The sequence below is a fragment of the Alligator sinensis genome, unplaced genomic scaffold (genome assembly GCF_000455745.1).
Source record: "Alligator sinensis unplaced genomic scaffold, ASM45574v1 scaffold455_1, whole genome shotgun sequence".
NCBI lineage: Eukaryota > Metazoa > Chordata > Crocodylia > Alligatoridae > Alligator > Alligator sinensis.
Window position 1 is genome coordinate 129,812 of NW_005842142.1, and position 22,039 is coordinate 151,850.

General features: G+C 43.8%; 1 protein-coding gene across 19 annotated transcripts in view; it reads left to right on the forward strand.

Annotated features, from left to right (window-relative positions):
- The window catches only part of KIAA1217 (KIAA1217 ortholog), a 403,141-nt gene that overhangs the window by 101,597 nt on the left and 279,505 nt on the right, over positions 1–22,039 (forward strand). For 7 of the 19 annotated variants that reach the window (XR_003094442.1, XR_003094441.1, XR_003094440.1 and 4 more), the window contains exons 1-2: positions 5,789–6,097; positions 13,514–13,791. Coding sequence is in view for 15 of the 19 variants with exons in the window: in XM_025206134.1 (XP_025061919.1) it covers positions 6,028–6,097; positions 13,514–13,791 (348 nt within the window). In the remaining 4 variants the exon portion in view is untranslated. Of the gene's footprint in view, positions 1–5,788; positions 6,098–13,513; positions 13,792–22,039 lie in introns of those variants that run through there. The other 12 variants (XM_025206127.1, XM_025206130.1, XM_025206129.1 and 9 more) reach the window with 5 other exon arrangements.

The window sequence follows — 22,039 nt, forward strand, 5'->3', positions numbered from 1 at the left end:
TATATATAGACAGAGAGAGAGAGATCAGTTGGGCAAAGTTTTATTGTTCCCATCGTGCTTTTTGCTGCCCAGTGTTTTTTTTGTTCCCAGTGTGCCTCTTGCTGTGTCTCAAACTGCTTTGAGATGCGGCAAGCAGCGCATGCAGGCTTGTCTGGATGCACTTCTTGACGTTATCCTAAATTTTGCAGGGCTGCAGGTCTTACTTCCATTACAAAACTATACACCCCCTTGGAACATTCACAATGCAGAGGGATATTAGGCAACATGAGTTTACAGTTAAGTACTAAGCTGATTTTGGCTGAGAATAACAATTTTGGATGTAGCTTGGTCCTTTGTATTGCCTGTACAGAGAAAGAGTGAACGTATAATTGTGTACTGTGCATTTAACTTGGGGCTCAGCAAAGATCATTCAGTACAGGAAGTGTTATTTGTTGAGAACAGATCCTTGTGGAATAAAGACCTGTCTATCCTAATACTATTTATGGTGCTACATTTCATGTCTAAACAAGCTGTGAGATGACTTGTAAGATGTAACATTGAAATCATCACATGTGAATGTGAAAGTTATCAATGTAAATCTGCAGACAAAAAACAATGCTTGTAAATTGTTCTAAGTACATCCAGCTTCTTTTCAGGCAATTGAGTTTTGAAGACTTAAAAAAACTGTCCTAGGATGGGAGAAAGATCCTGTAGGGCAGGGGAGCTCAACCTCTGGCCCACAGACCAAATGTGGCTGCGGAGCCATAGGTATCGGGTCTGTGGGTCTCCCCACACATTGGGAAATTTGACTGCAGGGGAGCAGTGGTAATAAATACAGGCAACCTCCCCCACTGTCAAATTCCCAAACCCCGAGCCCCACACAGCAGGTTGGGGACAGGTCACTCCCCCTACCTCCCAGGATGCATGGGGTTGGGCCACATTCCCTGTCCTCACAGGGGACAGGTTGGGGCTGGCTCAAGCCTCCTTCCTTCCATGGGGCTGAGTTGGAGACTCATGCCCCCTTTCTGCCTGCGGACCTAGACCATGCCCCCTCCTGCTGTGTGGCTGGATTGGGGCTTGGCCACACCCCTTTCCTTTGTGGGGCTGGGCCATACCCCTTCTCTATCCACCGCCCCCCGCAGGGTCAGGTTGGAGCTAGGATGCCCCCTGCTTCCCTCTGTGCTGCCAGATGGGTCCCTGTCATGACTGCCCCATGTCAGATTGAGATCATCAGCCAGATGCAGCCCATGGATGGCCTAGGCATTGCCCATCTGGTCCTCCAGCCAAAAAGATTGAGCACCACTGCTGTAGAGTGCCACTGCTATGGGATTCGGGGAAGAAAGGGCTCAGAAATATCTTGAAAAATGTGAGTGTTAATTTTTATGGTACTGATCACAAAATATATGTTTGTTCAAGAGGAAATCAGAACAAGACATTTATGTCCCAAGCTGAAGTCTGATTTTGTACCTAGTATAGTGGAAAGATTGTTCAAGAACAATTCAGCCTTATATGGAGATTCCCAGGTAATGCTGCTGCAAAGTCAATGAGACCTTGGCTTATTTGTTGTGCGAGTTCAGCTATGCATATTAAATTTGTCAAGGGGTGGGAGCTATAAGAGCTTGTTGGGCTTCCTTTTTTCTGATTCAGTATTCTGATCAGAACTTTCTAATCCCCAGAAAACAAGGGACTTCCTTTTCATGGAAAATTCTAATAGTGTGATCAAAAGGCAAATTTTAGCCTAGGATGCATCTAGCAAGGCACCACCATTAAAGTTAGAGTAGTAGCAATATTTCTGTATCTGTAAGAAGAATTTCTTAAATTCTAAAGGGCAATTGTTGGCACAAGAACACATCGATTTTAATTGGCCATAACTAAATTCAGGCTACAAATTAGAAGATGTCTAACCGTTAGAAGACTGAGGTTCTGCAACAACCTTCCAGAAAAGCAATACAGGTAAAAAACCTCAATAGTTTTAAGATGTAGTTGATCAGTTTAGGCAAGGATTATGTAGGTTGTCTGTGGTAAAAGATGACTGGACTTGATGATCCAGGAGTCCCTTTCAGTCATACATTGCTATATTAATTCTGGGTTTCAGAGTAGTAGTTTTCTCTCCCCAACCCCCAATCATGCTATGGTCTATTTTCAGGGGATTCAGACCCCAAACTTTCAACATTGGTTCTTTGGCATCAGATCAGGAGTCTAAAACAACATAGGGGGGCAGGGAAGGCAGCAACAGGGGCTTTCCCCCTGCAGCTTAGCTTTCCTTCCTACAGCCCAGTTGTGCAATCACCCAGCCTCAATCGCCCAGCTAGGCTGCAAGAGAAGAAAGTCGGGCTGTGGGGAGAAAAGCCCCTGTTGTGGGGGGTCACCCACACTGTGCAGACCCCAGGTGGGGAGCCATGGCTAGGGCAGGGGGGCTCTGTGTGTCCTCCCCCCATCCCATTTGGCTGAGAGGGTGGGTCCAGCATGGGAGCAGTGCTGGGGTGATTACTCAGCTGGGCTGCAGAAAGGAAAGCCAGGCGGTGGGGTCCCCCCTGCACTGTGCCGATCTCAGCTGGGGTGGGGTATGGCTAGGGAAGGGGGGCTCTGTTCCTCCACCCTTGTCCCCTTTGCCTGAGAAGCCGGGACCAGCACAGGGGCAGGGATGGGACAATCTCCCAGTCAAGCTACAGGGGGAAAAGCCCCCACCACAGGGGAGCCCTGCGGTGGGGGGAAACCAGCTAGGAGGGCCATGGCTGGGGTGGAGAGGCTACCATGACTACCAGCTCTGGAAACCCAGGTCTCTGGGCAGGGGAGGGTTTGCAGTCACAGTAGGGGCTGGGGGCATGTGCCTCACAGCCAATCAGGGATGACCCTGCTCAGCTGCCAGACTGGGAGGGGTGCAATAACGCTCCCCGCTCCAGGGTGAATGTATGTTATGTTTGCTTATGATCCAATATTTTCAGTTTAAAGAAACCCGCAAAGGTTGGATTGATTCTGCCTTGGGTTTTTCTGACTGTCAGTACGTAGCCTTAGTGCTTGGGATGCTTACAAGAGTTCTGTTTTATTGTGTTCCAATTCCATCTGACTGTTCATAACACCTACAAGATCTTCCAGAAGTTGGTCATTAAGGGCATGGTCTCCAGTGTCACAGAGCTCAACTGTAATTGAATTGGATGCCCACCCATCATTTTTCGGCCTCTAATGCAAAAATCAGTGTGTGTGGAATGTACTTTCAGGTTAATAAAATATTACAGTAGAAAAACTGTACATCTCGCAGTATGGTTTTTTTGAATTGCTGGATTGCTAGAGAATCATTTTTATTCAGAACAGTTAGCATGTTATATTGCAGATCTTAAATAGCATGCTAATATTTAGGGTGCTTTTCTCTTTCATATTGGTATTGTGTTTGGTGTTTTGAATTGCTGGAAACTTATGCAGTTTCTAAGAAGTGTTCTTGAAATTATTTAGTAGTTTAATATTGTTAATGGTAATTACAGGATTTGAAGTTTCTCTATTTTAGATGAGGAAAATTTACTCAAATCCAAGATGAGGGTTTTTTTCCCCAGTCACCATCAGGGGGCAGGGGAACAGGACTCATCTTGGATTCAAGTACCTGCCCCAGGCAGGTAGTAGCTCAGCTCTGGCTTAGGACCCAGGCTTGGAGCTGAAGCCAGAAATGAGCTGCTGTCTGCCCCAGGCCAGGATAGCTCGCGGGGGGGCAGGGGAGGGGGAAGGCAGGCTTACAGCTGGCTGGACTGCAGTGCGTGAGGAAGGGAGGAACCTGCAGCCTGCCTCATGCCCCTTCCTCCTATTCCTAGACCTGCCCCTCTATTCTCTACTTTTCCCTGCAGCTTGTTCCCCCCCACCTCCTGCTCCCCTGCCTCTCCTTACCTTTTGCTCCAGTCCCTCCAGCCCTGACTCGGGTTGGCTGGGACCTGCAACCACTTCTCCCTGGCCAGGCTGGGCTGGGGGTGCCACTGCTGCTGAGTGCCCCAGAGGACCAGAGCTGCAGAAGAAGGTAAGGGAGGAGGCAGAGAGTTGTCGGGGGAAGGCACAGACAGGCAGAAGGGATCAGGCACAGGCATGGGGAAGCAGTGGGTGGCAGGGCAGGCTGCAGCAGAGGTAGAGGGTGAGGAGGTAAGGGGACCTACACAGGCAAAGAGGGCAAAGGGTGAAGGAGGCAGGTTGCAGGGAGGGCGGGTGCTAGGGAGACAGGGAGCTGAGGGGTCAGTAACAGGCATGGGAGATGAGGGGACAGGCTGTAAGGGGAAGCAGGGGTGCAAAGGAAGGGCATGGAGGGACAGGCACCAGTGTGGAGGGAGAAAAGGGTGAGGGGGAAGGCCACAGGTGGGGATCAAGGGGTGGGGAGGCAGGGAATGGGAGTCATACAGAGGCATGAGGGCAAGGGGTGGGAGGCAGGAGGCAGGCACAGGCACGGAGAGGCATGTGACAAGGGACACGTGGTGGGACATGCAGGCAACAGGGGTGGCAGGCACAGGGGGCCTTCTTCCCTTGTTTCTGCTTTCTCCACCACAGCAGTGGATGGGACAAATTTAAAACAATCTTCCACTAATTAGATTCTACATGGAGAATTTTAACAAATTTATAATTTTTCATTTATAAAATCTAATTGTTGGAGAGGTGGTCATCTTAAATTCAAAGTCATCTTGGATTCAGGAAAATACAGTATGTTCTTTGAGTTTCTTTACTAAATTTAAGAAAAATTACAAAAATTCTTCGCACAAACGTCTAAATAAAAAGGTTGACCATTTCATCCAGATACTCCCACAAGAAGGAACCTCCAGAAGCAGTTCCCTTACAACCTTTCTTCATTGTGGGGGTGTCAAGTACTTACATATCCTGAAGTAAGGTTGGAATTCCCAGGCTTACCCAAGTGACTTTTATTTTCTTTTAAATCATAGCTACTATATTACCTATCCTTTCAGATATAGCTCCAATGTAATAGCTGATTTTAATGGGAACCTGCATATATTTTTAGAACCTTTGGTACGCTTTATTTTTAAGCCTGTTCAGAACTCTTGGATGGATATGCCTTCTGCTCTTGGTAATGTGATGTTCCTTAATTTTTCAGTTTGTTCCAGCACGTCTTCTTTTTACTCATTTATCTGTGTTCATGCCTCAGCTTCACCACCTTAATAGACAAGATTCCAGTTTGGTATTCTCTGTTGGATCATGTGGTGAAAACTGATCCTCCTCCGTCACTTGCTGTATTATCTTGCAGCCTAGTGGGTCTACTGCTTCTCCTGCAGGCTTCCTGCTTCCAATCTAATTAGAAGAAAAATTTTGATTTATTGTTATATCTTTGGTTATTTGCACTTCAAAAGTCTGTGCTAGCCAACGTTCCATCTTCCATATAGCTTACTGTAGTTTATGCTCATTTCTGTTGGCTTTGCTAAAAGGGCTGTCTTTATATGTTTTAAATTCATTCTACTTACTCTGTGAACAGCTTGAAAGTATTCACCAGAAAACAAAACCTCGGAGTGTTTACATAATGAATTACTTTTAAACTGCATGTTAAAAAAGACAGAGAAGCATTTATCAGGAATGTTGTGGGCTCAGTGGTTATGTGTTTAAAAAAAATATTCTGTGGAAAGGCTTTGTCCCATGACAGAGATTTAAAAAGCGAAGGATTCGGATTCCAGCAGAGATTCAGGCCTGTAATCATGTTTGAAATGTTCTCTTTCATAATGCTACTTGGCTGCAGGATATGTGTAGTTGGGGGCTGTGGAAAACAAGCAGGCTAGGATCTTGCCTGCAGAAAAGACCATCACCTGTTGGGGCCCACACTGAGAAGTGCTCAGGGACTATTTCAGCAGCAGCACTAAGCTGCAGCAGCAGCCTCTGGAAGTACTGCCCACCATTCCACTGAGGACCATTACCGATCCATAGCGAATACTTGGACTTCTGGAATGCAGTTCATTTTTTAAAGGAACTTTGTGCTGTAGAGGAGGGTGGTTTCCTTTTTTTCCTGGAGGCTGTTTCTGGTAGTTTTTCAAGCTGCAGTTTTAAAGTTTGAGAGGAAAGCTTGTGCAGTAGGCAGGGACAATGGAGGAAAATGAAAGCCAGAAATTTGAGCTGTGCCTGGCTTATTCAACAGACAGCAGACAGATGAAGGGTAAGTAACAGAATCAGTCAAAGCGGGAGTTACATTTAAACATGTCCCTCTTTGCTGCTTTCTATAACTAGATACTGACTGCATGGAATAGAAGTATATTTCTTGTGCATGTGAGTTTAGAAGAGTTGTCGAATTCTTTGTCTTTAGAAGTTTAATGTATTTTAGAGAGGTTAAATAGCAAAAGAGGAAAGCATGGTATATTGGTGTCACATTTTATAACACTAAGCAATGTGATATGGAGGGTGCTGCTTCCCTAGGGAAAGATAAATAAATGCAGTTACCCTTTAAATGCTCTATATTCCAGCTGCAGGCAAAAAGTAACCCCTCATTTTGTAAAAGCAAGCCAGATTACATTTTTTTTCAGTTTATATTTTTTAAATCAGAGATTCACGGTAGATTGCCACAAGAATAGTTTACTTTGTGTGAAACCAGTTGAGTTTATTTTGGAATGAAGCCAAGAAATTATGAGCATGCTTTTTCATGTAAGGTCAGCTGTGGTGCATTTGTACAATTACCGCTGTACTCTAGGTTTGCCCAAAACTTAATGAAAACTGTTTCCTGATGAATTTTTATGTGGGCTATTCCATTCAGAATAAAAAGCATGATAAATACCTAATTTAATCTGAATCTGCATATTCTAGTTTTTTTTAGAACGCCAATCATGGTAACTTTTGTGAACATCCTCTGTGCATGTTGTATGGTGTTTCTCACTGATACTTCAATTAAATTTTTGTGCTCCCATGTATGTAATAAATATTATAATATATTTGTGTATAAATTCTAACTGAAAAATATTTTGATATAACAATAATATAATATCAGTGATTTTCAAATAAATTGCATATTCTGAAAAAACATAGAAACTCCAGTGTGATAATTCATATTGTTTGACATTCTTTTGGATCATCTTGATAGCAAAAAGAAAAAAATAGCAGTGAGCAGCACATCCCATGTATGTGTATGTGTGTGTTTATGTTTAGCAACAAGGAATTCACTCAAAAAAATTTAATGAGAAAAGGAAAAATCACCAACAACCTGTTTCTTCGATATTAATCATGAACAATTTGCTGAAATTCAAGTCATATTAAAAGTCAGAGGTCTGTCTGGACCAAACCGTGAGTTCAAGAACTCTTGATCCAGTAAAATTCAGATCCAAACTTGGTGACTTGGGTTCACATATAGTAATTGTATAGAAAACTTTGTAACCATAGTATATTATAACAACAAAGGAGGACCAGAAAGTCCATTTTGAGACGGTAAAAGCACTCTGCTATTGGCTACAAATTATGGGTGCATATGGACATTTGGGGAGGTTGTGGGGAGGTTAAATCACATTTAAAATGACCACCCAATCTAACTTAGTTCGCCCAGGTGCTGACCTTACACTTAGATCCCTAGTTAGGATGATCTAAATGTGAGCTTGTCAGGACAGTTAGATGGATCTAAAAGTGGATGGCCTGATCTGAGTTAACACTGCCTTTGAGGTAGTCTAACTTAAATTGGGTTGCCCATTTTTAGATCTATCTAACTGTCCTGATCTGCACAGTTCCCAGCACAACCCCAGGGCTGGAAAAGCTCACCCACTGACCCTAGCCCTGGGGCTGCACTTTCCTTAGCCCCTCCCTGGCACCGGGATGTTTGTTTCTCCCCCAGCCCCTTTCCGGAGCCTACTTGCCCCCTGATCCTCCCTAGCCCACCCTGCCACTCTCCCTAATGTTCCTGAATGTCTGTGCACACCCTATAATGAACAGGTTTTGTTTTCTGAAAGAATATATGTTCACTATTGGTTGTTTCAAGACCCGCTTTCATAGTTTGGTGTTGGACAAGTGCACATTTTTTATTTCTAAAAGTGCTTTCAAATAGGTTTTTGCTCCAACTTACAATATAGAAGTTATGAAATATGTAGAAATAGTTTAGGGTTATTAAGCAAAAAGACTACCATGTTTTCTGTAGATTGTCTTTAGCTTGCAGTGAAGCTCCTTGGAGGGTGAAACTTCAGTAACTTAGCTGCATGCTGAAGCACTGCAACAAATATATTTTGAGCTAAAAGACTCGAGTCACAGCAGGTAATCAACAGATTTTTATGCTGAATTATCTTGTACATTCCACTAAAAGGTAAAGATGATGGAACTTCTTCATCGAGGTTTATTCAGTGTAGTAATGGATAAACCTGAAAAAGGTTGGAGTTGGGATTCAGAAGCACCTACATGTTAAGAAGTGTACAACATTTTAATCCCATTTCATACAAGGCTCTTGTCCTGCTATTTAAATAATCCTATTCTGCTTCTCTTCACACAACATCATAGCAGTAGGTCCAGCAGCCTGTCAATGTCAATATGTCTCCTTTTCAGAAGGCAGACAGGCTTATCAGATACCCATTTGGTGGTGGGGGTGGGGGTTGTTTTTGCTTTTTTCTCCTTTCAAGAGACAATCAAATTAATCTTTTTTTCTTCCTCTTATTCCCTGCAGTCATCTGATCCATTTACACATTCCAGTTATATGTGGGTTGTCTGGCCCACTCTTTTCTAAGTGCCATTCTACATTATATGCCTTTTGTGAGAAAACCTACCTACAGTGCCACTAAGTAATAGCAGGGTCCAGAAACTTGCTCTTAGTTTGCTCTTAGTTTGTACTGCCTCTGACCCAACAACAGTTACAATTACACAAACTGTGGGGCTAATATGTTCCCAGGTACAATGGGTAAGAAGTGGCAATTGACAATGTAAGACTATTTAGGAGGGCATGAGAGGGGATCCCTCTCCCTATTCAAACACTTTAGAACTGGAGTGTCAAACTCATCTGGCCTTTGGGGTCATATGAGCAGTGTGGTGCTGGTCTGCAGGTTGGATCAGACCCATGGACCCACTCCGCCTCCCGTAGCATACCTGATCTGGGACTTGCACTGCATGGGCTCCACAGGCAGTGCTGCACATGGTACCTGCCCCAGCATATCCAGGACTGCACTGCACTGCACTGCACATGGTGCCTGTTTTGGCTAGTCTAGGTCCTGTGCTGCATGCACTGCCTGCAAGGAGCACATGCAGTATGGGTCCTGGACTGACTGGAGCAGGCACCACGTGTGATATGTGTCCCAAAGCAGGTGCTGACACAGTCCTGCAAGGGCAGCCACCAGATGCAGCACAGCTGCCGTTCCAGCCAGACTGCACCTCATGTAACTCTCATTCTGGCCACTTCAGGATTCACACCACCAACGGTGGAAATCCCAAACTGGCTGGAGTGGCCACCAGATCAGGTGTGTCAGAAGAGGGGGAAAGGGAGGGAGTCCACGGACTGGATTCAGCCCACAAACTCCCTCCTGTGCCATGGGTGTGTGTCATGCTCCTTGTAGGTCTGATCAGACCCAGGGGCAGTACTAGGGGCCAAATGTCAGGGCTCCGTGAATCGGATCCAGCTTGTGAGCTGTATGTTTGATACCCCTACTTTAGAGAAAGTTGAAATTTAGTTTAGTTCAAATTTCAGGCAGCTGGCTGCTGTTTTATTCATGCTATCTTGTCCATTCCTAACCAATGTAGGATACACACCAGAAAGAAGTAGTAGAGATGCAGCATTCTTGTCATTTTAACAGAAAAAATGTCACATCTTGTGTGTGTATTGTAACATGACAGTGGACTGCTGAATGTGCAGGTCCATGTTGAGATGGCAAAGATAACAAAACCCATTTCTTTCTCTTAATCAGTGTGTGTAACGTTTGTTTACCAAATGTACAGAAGCAGACCGGCAGGTTTTGTGTGAGTTTAGGACATTTTCATACTCCGTATTAGGAATGCCTAACATAGCTATGCCTTTAAGTTCTTTCTTGATATATCTGTATATAGTGAATAAAGGGTAAACATCCTTGACTGTGTGTGTCTGTGTATCTTCATGCTTCAACGAACATTTTTACAGGTCTCAAAGAACTCAAGTGAGGAGTCTGGTTTGGTTTTGAGGTGAGATGCAAGAGCAAGAATTACAATTTCATCAACTTTCATGGCATACTTATAGCGATATCCTGAAGGAAGTGTCCATAAGCTATTCAATGCTAAGAATTTCTCTTATGAACCATTTTACACATAGAAATTTACATGGAAGGGATATTAGGTATCTATGCTTTTGTGTAATGCTTAGATATCATCTAAAGTGGCTTCAAGTTAAGGTAGAGTTCAAACATTTTTTTTTGCCCCACACTTTCATTTTGACAAGTTCAGAAATACACCTGTATTTTGCACATGTCCAGTGCCAGATTCCATCTCCCCCTCACTGGACATCCATTGATGTGAGGCACAGGTTGGAGAAATCTTATGAAGTGTGGGCGCATCTGGAATAGTTGCATTTAGTAAAACAGTCATTTTGCTACTTCTCTTAAACTGTGCATCTGGGCATATGAGTTCACCCCTGATTTTTTTAGAAGAGATCACTACAAGGTTATTGCAGTTGGATGTTTTTCTAATTTAGTTATACATGGAAAAAATGTTGTCCAATAGCATGTGTAGCTGCTGCTCTACTGTTTTAATTCTGGATATGCTTTTAGAAAACTGGCTTGCTCAAAATCAGCTAAAGATTTTAAAACTATATTGCATGTCTTTCTTTGGTTTTGAACATAGTTAAACATATCAAGGAAACGAAAGTATAAATGCCTGGTTTTTATGTCTAGTGCTTCCTACATTGGAGTTACTTAAGCAGTGCCAAACAAGTGTATAATACAGATAAAAATATCTTTTGATTATGAGTGAGTGTAATGTTTAGAATCAGGAGAACGTGGTTCTTTTGAAGTGATATTGTTTCAGATCTCTTCGGTACAGAGGAAGCCTGACCCACAGTTCGATTACACCTGAATATCTGTATTTCCCCGGGGTTGGGGGTGTTTGCATACCGGGGGTTTGTTCAACTTGTTGTAGACATGCCAGATGGATTCACTTAACAAATTTTGGTGTGGTTTGGATTTGGGCTTTGGTTTCAGCACTATTGATCTGTATTAGTGCAAGGTTTAATATTCTGAAACTAGGGGAAACTTTCTTTCATGGACTAATGAGCAGGCTAGATGGCTCAAGAAAAAGTCCATCCTTCAAAGAACTTTCAATCTAAGGCCTCAGTCCTACAGTGTGAATGTGTTTTAACTCCACATAGGTAAATATTGTGAATACACTATTTGTGAAATAGCTGCATACAGATGAAAGTAAAGACAATGTTAAAGATATTTACACACAGAAACATTCTGTTATTTTAAATACTCTATAAAAGGGATGGGCAATTATTTTGGCTGGAAGGCCACTTAATGAGTTTTGGTGAGTTGTCAAGGGCTGCAAGGGCATCCCCCCCTTTACAGGTGCCCCGCCTCCCCGGTTGGCATCTTGGGACCAGATGTCCCACCCCTAACCCCTGACCTTTGCCGCTGGAAGTCTCTCCCCTTGCCCTGGAAGTACTCCTTTTGGGAAGTGGGCTTGCCATCTTGGAACCAAAAAAACCCACTAATTACATACTAAAAATCAAACATCCATAATAACATATTTTAATTTTATTTTAAAAAGGTATTTTTGTCCTGATTTGTGTGTGCTCACATCATGTAAATAGAGATGATTGCATAATAGCTCAAAATGAAGTCTAACTCTTGTATATTGTGGGGGTATGGTGGGGTTTGGGTGAGTATGGGGTTTGTTGGGGGATGTGGGTGTATGTGGAGTGTGGGGGTATGTGGATGTGGGTGGGTATGGGGTCTGTGGAGGGTGGCTGGTGATATGTGTTGGGGAGTGTGGTGGGATGTGAGTGGGTAGCAGTGAGCAGGGCTCCTCCCAGAGGTTCACGAATGCATGGGGGGTGCATATGGAGAGAAGTGTGGGTGGGTGCGGTGTTTGTGGGGTGTTTGATTGTGTGTGGGGGAGAGGATGGTTGTGGGGTTTGCAGGGAGGGTTTATGGGTATGGTGGGTTGTGCATGGGAGCCCTCCAACACACCCTGCTGAGCTGCCTCTACTACTGTCACTGCCACCTCCAGGCTGCTCAGCAGGGCAGTGGGGGCAGCACAGATAAGCCATAGGGCAGCCCAGTGCAGGCTCTGTGCAGGTGCTGCAGGAAGTGCTGGGCGGTGGCAAGGGGAAGGGGCTGCTTTCCCCCCACACCAAGCAACCTTCTGCCCCACCAGCGCTGCTGCTCCTGCAGCTGTTCAGTGTCGACAGGTGAGTCTGCAGCCGGCACGGAGCAGGTACTATGGAGCTGAGGCTGGCAGTGGTGGCAGCAGCCCAGTTCAGCTGCAGAGCTACTCTAGTCCCACTGCGTGCCCAGGGGCAGCAGGACGCATTATGGCTGGATGGGTCCTGGACCAGGTGGGCCTGAGGAACCCGCTATGGGCTGGACAAATCCCTTCCATGGGCTTCATCTGGCCCACAAGCCGTATTTTTTCAACCCCTGCTCTATAAAGGGTTAATGTTAACAAGGACAGTTAAGTCTGCAGAGTAAGGGTGAGTAAGGTTATAAGCAGACTTGGGAGGCCCTGAGAGAACAGTGGGATTTTTCTTAGGTATTAGGTAATAAACCTCCAACCTACTCTTTTTTCATGTGCCAAGAGATTTGTTACACAGTTACCTGAAGATTTGTTACACAGTTACCTGAAGATAAGCACTAACATACCCTTTGTATCTGGCTATCTGTTTACAAAAGTGCCCGTAGTCATCGCGCTTAAAGTAGATCTTAAACTAGTAAAGTATATCTAACTTTTTTGTTATCCTTTACATCACATAAAACTTGCTTCATTTTATTGCACAAGAAATGGTTTATTGAAAAGTGATGCTGTATTTTCCAGTCCCCTGTCTTGGAGTGGTATAAAATCCAAGTGAAATCCATGACATTTAAAACCAGGCTACAGTCTGAAAACCAGGGGGAGCGGGGGCTCTTATTATTTCAGAGCATTTTGAAAACACACTGAGAAAAGATTAAGGATTTCAAATCTGCTTTGTCAAAGGAATTTTATCAGTTGGTTTCCCTAAGGAGACTAGTTATGGGGTCATTAAATGTACTGCAGCCTATTGAAGAAAACTTTCTTCTTGTGAAAAGCATCCTACAGATTTTAAAGGGCAGAAAGTAAGAGATCTGTCCTATCATCTTTTCACTTCAGAGAATGATAAAGACAGTATGAAAGGGCTGTCTTTTTTTTAATGATGTTCGATTTTATGTGAGGTGGTAGTGACAATTTGATATGTACTGTGTAAAATATTGTATAACACATCTTATATATATTATTCTTTTTGGGCCTTAGTTTTAATAACCAATATGCCTTTCCCCTTTAATTGATAGATAACAGTTTATTGCATGCTATTGCATTTTTAAAAACTTGACTTAGCTATTTTTTTTCCTTTTAGAAATGTAACTCTTTTAGATTAAGTTTTTATAATACCCTGTATCTTTCTTCTCCTCCCACCCCTCTGCAGATCAGAGAAAAAACAATTTGCATGTAACATCATTAGATGATGCAGAATGTATCCGATCTAAAGAACACTTAGCTACTGGAAACAGTCATACTTCGAAGTCTACCCGCAATATCCCTCGAAGACATACAGTAGGTGGCCCTCGCAGCTCCAAAGAAATACTAGGAATGCAGACGTCAGAAATGGACAGAAAGAGAGAAGCTTTTCTGGAGCACCTGAAGCAGAAATATCCCCATCATGCTACAGCAATAATGGGTCACCAGGAACGGCTGAGAGATCAGGTATGAAAACAATATTTAAAGAGTACTTTAAATGTTTATAAAAGTAAATGTTATGTGATTAAAAGAATTGTAGTTGGGTGGGTTGCATTGAATAGGTTTTGTTGCTATTACCTCATTTTTAGTTTTAGATTTCTTGAAACTTTTTAAGGTGACTAATTTAACTGTTCATTATTACTCTCAAACATTCACTGAAATGGATAGTTTTCTAAAGACTTGTTTTGTTTATTTGAGGGTACACAAAGACGAACTGGACAACACTGAGACCAGACTGGATATGAAATATATATTCTCTTTGACCAATCGGTACTAGCTATCTCACATGAAAATACAATACCAGCTGTTAGCGTAGCAGAAAATAATACTTTTGTGGGCAGTCTATATATACTCCGGTTGCTACTGTTATCCATTTACTAGCTTTCCATTCTGCTTTTGAATTCTCTAATACAAATGGAATTTGTCTATAAGTATCTGCTTTCTCCCACCTATCTTGAAATATTGGTCTCCCAGAATCTGCCTCAAGGTGCTTTGTTTCACGACTGTATGCAATTACTTTTCAGCAGTAAGGAGCACATTTGGGGTCATGGAAGATGTGACACCTTGATATATCTCTGAGAACAGGTGGAGAATGTTGTCATGCTGACCTTTGAACACAGAGAATGCAGTAAATGAAACTGTTCAGGACATAACTGTGTGCTCTGCTATGGGGTAAAACATTACACTTTACTTAACAAACCTTACAGAATTAACCATTTTGGCCTCTGATTAATTTTTCAGTACCCTGATTTATTTTACATTGATTTTTATAGCACAAACCGTTATATGCCAAGTAAGCTGAAAGTTTCAGGTGCCAACAAACAAGGAAAATTGGCACAGTTTACTGTCTAGAATATTGTCTGATATACTTCTCCTAACAAATGGAGAGGTAAATCTTTCAAATGTTTTTTCTCTTTAAGGCATATAGAACAAAAATTAAAGTAGGTTTGCAACAAAATTGTCATCTTTGTCAATGGTATTCCCATGGATTCATGTGTGCCACGTGATTCCCCTCCCTCTCCCCACACATGCACATACTAGGACATAGAATCATAGAAAATTAGGGTTAGAAGGGACCTGAGGAGGTCATCTAGTCCAACCCCTGCTCAAAACAGGACCATCCCCAACTAGATCATCTCAGCCAAGGCTTTGTCTAACCAGGTCTTAAAAACCTCCAAGGATGAGGATTCCACAACCTCTCTAGGTAGCCTGTTCCAGTGCTTTACTACCCTCCAACTGAGAGAGGGTTTTTTTCCTAATATCTAACACAAACTTCCCTTGCTGCAATTTGAGACCACTGCTCCTTGGTCTGTCACCTGTCACCACTAAGAACATCTTGCTACATCTTCTTTTGGAATCACCCTTCAGGTAGTTGAAGGCTATTAAATCCCCTCTTAGTCTTTTCTTCTCCAAACTAAATAAGCCCAGTTCCCTCAGCCATTCCTCAGAAATCATGTGCCCCAGCCTCCTAACCATTTTTGTTGCCCTCCATTGGACTTTCCAATTTGTTCACATCCTTTCTGTGGTGGGGGCCCAAAACTGGACATAGTACTCTATATGTGGTGTCAACAATGCTGAATAGAGGGAAATAATTATTTCCATTGATCTGCTGGCAATGCTCCTACTCTTGCAACCTAGTATGCTGTTAGCCTTCTTTGCAACAAGGGCACACTGTTGACTCATTTTCAGCTTATTGTCCACTGTAACCCCCAGGTCCTTTTCTGCAGAGCTGCTGCTTATCTAGTCAGTCCCAAGCCTGTACCAGTGCTGTACCAGTGCATGGGATTGTTCCATTTTAAGTGCAGGACTTTGCACTTGTCCTTATTAAACCTCATGTCTAAGTACAGACAGTCAAAAAGCCTGAGGCTGAAACAATTCAGTCTTTGCAGGTTAGTCTAAACTGCAGAGATAAAACTGAGAAATAAGTGAACAGACATTCATGTTTGATCCAGGAAATGTAGCCATATGCCTGCAGTGGCTAGGCCAGAAGCCGGGGGCCACTAGAGCATGCCTGCCAGCCACTGCCAAAGAGAAGGGACTGAACCTCCAAGGTGTTTCCCTCCTGCCCTGCTCCAACAGAGGTGGTGTGGCCAGGCCCCAGCCTGGGGCTAGCATGCTGGAGGGTGGGGATTTAAATCCCCACCCTGGCCCACATGAGACCCCAGCCCAGGTCTGCCTTGGGGGGGTGGGGCAGTGCTTGCCAGGCTTCTGCTCTTCCCTTCCCTCCCCCGCTCCCTGCTTGAGGTTGAGTGGGGGGTGAGGGGGCAGCCCTTTCCAGGCTGAGATGGGGGTGAGCAAGGAAAAAGGTAGTGGCATTGAATTCATAAAATCTTGAACAGGAATAGTCCTTTCTCTGAAGCAAGCATTTATTGAACATAGCAATTTGCAACCTCAAGCACACAACAAAGAACAACCAAAACTTTTCCCGTAAGCTAAGATACAGCCCAGTAAGACAATGAGCGCACACAGAGCTTAGTCTAACTTAAAATGGAATGTAATAAACCAAAAAGACAAGAGAAAGCCTTGCATAAGTCTTATATAATCTTGAGGGAAGAGTATCTCCTTACAGCCAGGTATTCAGAAAGTCCTTCTTGGGGAATCAGCAGGTGGTGTTAGGTGTTGGAGTAGAGATCCCACAGGCCGTATCTCTACTTGGGTTTTTACAGGCTTACTTGCACCCCCTTTTTTCTCCTTGGATGTCTTGACATTAGTATGCTTGTCACCTATGGCATCTTTGGCAGGACTCTCATGCATTCAGTGTCTTTTGTCTCTTCTTAGGTATTCCAGTCTCTCACCTTGTATAGATTCTGCTTTATAATGTAAATGTGGGTCTCTGCTTGCTTTGGTCACACCAGCCCAAGCAGTCTGGGACCCTCTCCTGTTCCCCTAGCTCTTTCTCCAGCACACACATGTAATGATTGTGTCAGGTCTTTGCCAACACCTCCCACCTCTCAGTTTGGCCCTGCAGGGTTCAGCTCTGTGCTCATAGATGGTAGGGGACCAGTCCCTCCAGCCTCAGTTCCCCACCCTCTTCCCCCTCCCCCATGGCGTGGGGGAGCTGAGGGGAATTATGCCCCCTCCCGCCCACTCCCCCATCCCCTTATCAACTGCTTGTCTTAATGTCTGCCAGAGGTGTGAGTGGATGGAGTCTGCTGGTCTCCTGCTGGCCCCCTGCCAAGCAGACCCTGGCTGGGGTCACATGCCACTGGGAGAGGGAATGTAAACCCCCTTCCCTCCCCTCTGCCTGAGCCTGGCTGCCCACAGTCCCTGCCCACTTTGCTCCAGTGGAGAAAAGTCTGGCAGGCTATTTCCCCCCCACCTTCGTCAGGCAAACCTGGTTGTGGTCCCCAGCCAGATTTCCCACCCCCACCCCCTTGTCAGCCAACCATCACTGCTCCAGCTATGGAACAGAGGGGCAGGGCTAACCCTGCTCTCTGGAGCAGACAGCACAGCTCAGCCCAAGGCTTCAAAGCATGCTGGGATGCTGGGGGACTGATTTAACTTGAATCAGGAAGGGGTCTGGGACAGAAGTTTCATAAACTGGTTTGACTTAAATCAGTTAACTCTAATACTACATTCATCCGGGTTTATCGTAAACAAGTTTCAGCCATTTTGAAACTGGTTTATGTGTACTGAACTTCTGTTCTGTTACAGGTTTAAACCTGATCACTTTAACTTGTTTATATGTAACTTCTGTCCCTAGCCTATGAGATTTCTTTTGTTCCAATCCACCAATTTGTCTAGGTCTCTCTGAATCCTAACCCTACTCTCCTGCTAGATATCATCTGCAAAGTTACTGAGGATGCACTCCATCCCATCTTCCAGATCATTGATGAAGATATTGAACAAAATGATTATTGATGTAAAATGTTGAACAAAACCAGTCCCAGGATTGACCACTGGGGCACTCCACTTGATATCGGCTAACACCTACACATCGAGCCATTATTACTATCATTTGAGCCTGATGATCCAGCTAGTTTTATGTCCACCTTACAGTCCATTTATCCAATCTGTACTTCCTTAGCTTACTTGAGTGAATGTTGTGAGAGACCCTATCAAAAACCTTGTTAAAGTCAAGGTATACCACAACCACTGCTCTCCCTTCATCCTCAGTGCCATTGATCTCATCATAGGAAACAATCAGATTGGCCAAAACCTTGTAAAGAACAATTTATCCAACTGTTTAGTTGGTCTAATAAAAGATACCACATTTACCCAAAGAACCTGGTCTGCTCATGTCTCCATGCCACACATATGTATGGGGGGTTGGGGGTGAGTATATATAAAAATATGTCTGTAACCAAATAGGTAGTTGTTGTATCAACCAATTGTCCCTTGCTAGCTAGGGTTTTCATTTTTCTGAGACTTCTGAGCAATTTCAAAGTCCTACCACTTTGGAGGCCTTCCTATAGACCAGAACATTATTTTGAAGATTTTGGTATCTTTCCTACCCTCCTACTTTCTTATTATTACTCCCCTACAACACATCATTTCCATGGACTCTAGGGACAAAGTCTTCCATTGCTTCAAAATAAAACTGTAAAAAAAATGTCTAGTATTGCTGCAAGCCTTTGGAAGTAAGTGGTATATCTGTGCCTTATTCTACCAGGCTCCCTCCCTTTCTTTGGAAGTCCTGGGTTTTTTTCAGTCATTATAGTTTTCATCTCTTTCATGAACTTTAGAGACAATGTGGAATGTGCTGGGTGGTAGATAAAGATAGCATACAAATTAAATAAAGGGAAAAAATCCTGAGATTAAATCTTTCTGAGTCATGTAAATATTTAGTTCCAGTGGTGCAGACATTGCAAACCCAGCTTGAACAGCCTACAGCATGACACCCTACACATTTTGTAATTTGATCCACTCTGAGCCAATAAATTACAGAAGGAATGCAGTAACTGTTCTTGCTGTTTGTTTAAAATGTGTCATGCTTGCTAATTTATTGAGGGTGAAATTAATGTGAATGTCTCCTGCTTCTATTTTTTTTTTTTTGCTGGTTAGATGTATGCAATGTGGGTAAGGAGTGTAAACTTTTAAGAGAAAATCATCATGAAAATACTATCTAAGTATCAGTCCCTATTTCTTGGGCACTTACTGGAGTGGAAATCTCATCCATTCACCGTTTCTTTCTTTTCCCCTAAAATCTATAAACCAAACAGGCCCCATTTTAAAAGTATGCCAGATAAGTTTCTCAGTTTTAGATGTAAGGAACTTGGTGAATTAGCAGTGTGTTAGAATTGTCTAGTTTCTAAAGTGCTCTTAACAACCTGTGTTATAAGCACGTAATCACACACTCACAATTTCACAGCTAACTTCTATCTCTTTACTACTTACATGAGTGTGTGTATCTTATATAATGTGTATCAGCAGCTCAACAGTTATAGCTGTCATGCAGTTTTTCCTTTTATGTATATATGCATGTAGCAGTGAAACTATCTATAGCATATGGCAGTGTAGCTGTATATAGTAGTGTAGCCTGTATACATGCTACCTATGCATATTTACTAGGGGTGTGTGAAGCAGGCTGTATTTGATTTGGATTCGGCCCAATTTGGGGGACAGTGATTCGATTCGCTGGTTTGGATCACTGTCCCGATTTGATTCGGCTGAATCTGAGTCTGCAGATTCAATTCTGATTTGGAGAATCAACAATTCAGCCATAGACACAGCTTTACGTGTTTCTTCTACATATGTTGAGGTATCAGGCACAGCTCATGAATGCTGAGATGGCGGGGCAGATGGAGCATCCCACAGGAGTGCGGGGGGTCCCCCGCATGCTCGGTGGCAGACCCAGAATTGGACCAGAATTACTTCCAGTCCACTTCCAGGTCTGCCACCAAGCATGTGGGGGACCCCCCGCACTCCTGTGGGATGCTCCACCCTGTGGGTGCCCCGCCCCACCCAGACCCAGGAGGCGCCAGTTGCTGAGCTGGGGGGTGGGGGAGGTCCTCCGCTGAGCATGCTGGGGACCTCCCTGCGCTCCTGTGGGATGCTCTATCTGCCCCCCATCTCAGTGTTCATGAGCCACCTGGTACCTTGAGGTACGTAGAAAAAACATATAAAGCTGTGTCTACATCTGAATCATTGAATCTCTCTGAATCGAATCGGAGGCTTCCAATTCAATTCACAGAGATTAATGGGTCTCCTGATTTGATTCAGATTCAGAGATTCGGTCGCTGAATTGAGCTGAATCTCCTCTGAATCAAATCAGCGACTGAAGCTTTGCACAGCCCTAATATTTACTACATATACACTCTGTTAAGTGTGTGTGCATGTAATGCAAATTATTACATATCTATGTATAATACATAAAAAATCTGTAGTGGATTATTACACATATGAAAGCTTTGGTTAGATTCTCTGGCCAACTTTGTTCACTGCTCCAGCTGCTCCAGGGAAGCTACCTGCATCTCTGCTGGCAGACAAGGTTCTTTATATAAATGTGATATCTTTTTTTAGATCAACTAAATAGTTGGAAAAAAATTGTTCTTTGCAAGCTTTTGGGCACAAATACCCTCCTTCAGGCATAGGGACAGTTTGCTGGTGTTTTTGTGTGCTCTCAAGGGTAAAATAGAAGCCAAAATACAAAATGCAGGTCTGTGGAAATGCAAATGCATGGCAGTGAGGATCAGAGGCCATGGGAGACCATAGGTGTGAAACAGGTAGGTGGGGGGGGGGGGAAATGTTGAACTAGTGACAGAATGTAGCTGGTAAAATGCAGACGGGTTACCTGGGGTTATCAGATGGCAGGCAGGTTATAATGTGCCATAAATCCAACACCTATATTTAGTCCAAGATTTTATGTATCCAGGAGATTTATGAAGTGAAGTTTGTAAGCTTATCTGTGAATAGTGATTGGTAAATTCCCTTTGAGGATTAGAACTGAGTGGTTGATTTCCCTGGTGTGGGAGGAGTGCTTTCCAGGTGTTCCCAGCTGACGGCTGATCATTGGTTATCATTCCTGTCTGGCAGAGTTCAGAACAGATCTCAGGTTGCTCTAAACCCTGTCATTGCCATGACCAGCATAAAACTGGACAGAATATCAAGCAGCTTTCCTATAGACCTTTTTTCCTTTCTCTTTGATGCATCCAGCAGAAACTGGGGACAGCAGAGGATCTAGCACAGTGATTTTTAACCAGGGTACCACTAGCCTAGCACTGTGAGGTGTGGGAACATGATTCACATGATAAACCAGAGATTCCAAATAGGAACCATCATGTTAAAACACATTCTGTACTTTTGGGGTGTTTCTGAGTTCTTTGCAACAGAAGAATTGCTCTATTTTAATTTTCTGTTGTCAAGAAAAAACAACAAACAAAACAAATGAAAACTAAGAGCTGGCATTTTCCAAGGGGTGCATCAGGCCTATCCAGGTGTACCTAAATGGTTGAGAACCACTGCTCTAGCATTTTCCTGATGGTGAAAAAGACTTTGGTGTGGCTATGTTATGTTCCCTCAGCTCTGCCAGTGACACTAGCTTTGATTGCCTTCTTCTTCCACTGCATTTTAATGTTTTCTTCCTTACTGCCTTTTATTCACAGAAAGTATTTCCTGACTTAATCATTAAAGCTATTGCTATTCCTTTCTCTCACAAATGTCTCCTCGAGACCCACTTGCCTAAAGGGAACTGCCAAGTGACGATGACCAAGTAGGCCAGGGAGGATTGACTGCTGATGTCCATTTACTTGTTTGTCTTGTACTTCACAAACCTAAACTTTTGCTATGAGTTGAAAGCTCCCTGGTAGACAGATAGCTAGCCTATGTGACTATGTGTTCCTCCCCATCCACTACCGATGTTTGTTAGCTGCAGTTAAATTAGGGTTACCATACGTCCAGGTTTTCCCAAACGTGTCCTCTTTTTGAGTACTTCCATTTCTGTCCAGGCGTTTTTTTAAAATATCAGCAAATGTCCAGGGTTTTGCCGTGGCTTCACTTCCCTGCAGTTCCTGGATGGCCCAGCAAAGAATGCTTGGGGCTGGAGGTAGTGTGGGAAGGTGATTGGAGGCTGGGGTATCACATGCTATGCGTGCAGGCCCTGGCAGTTGCATTCTGGTAAGTGTATGCACTGCTCCTGCCTGCACTGGGGCTGCAGCAGAGTGGGGAGATGGGGGAACGGGGTGGGAGGGTTCTTCAGGGGCAGCAGGGAGCTGCAGCTGCAGGTCAGGAGTGAGGGGTCCTGGCAGGGCTGGGGGGCAGGGGGCTGCGGGTCCAG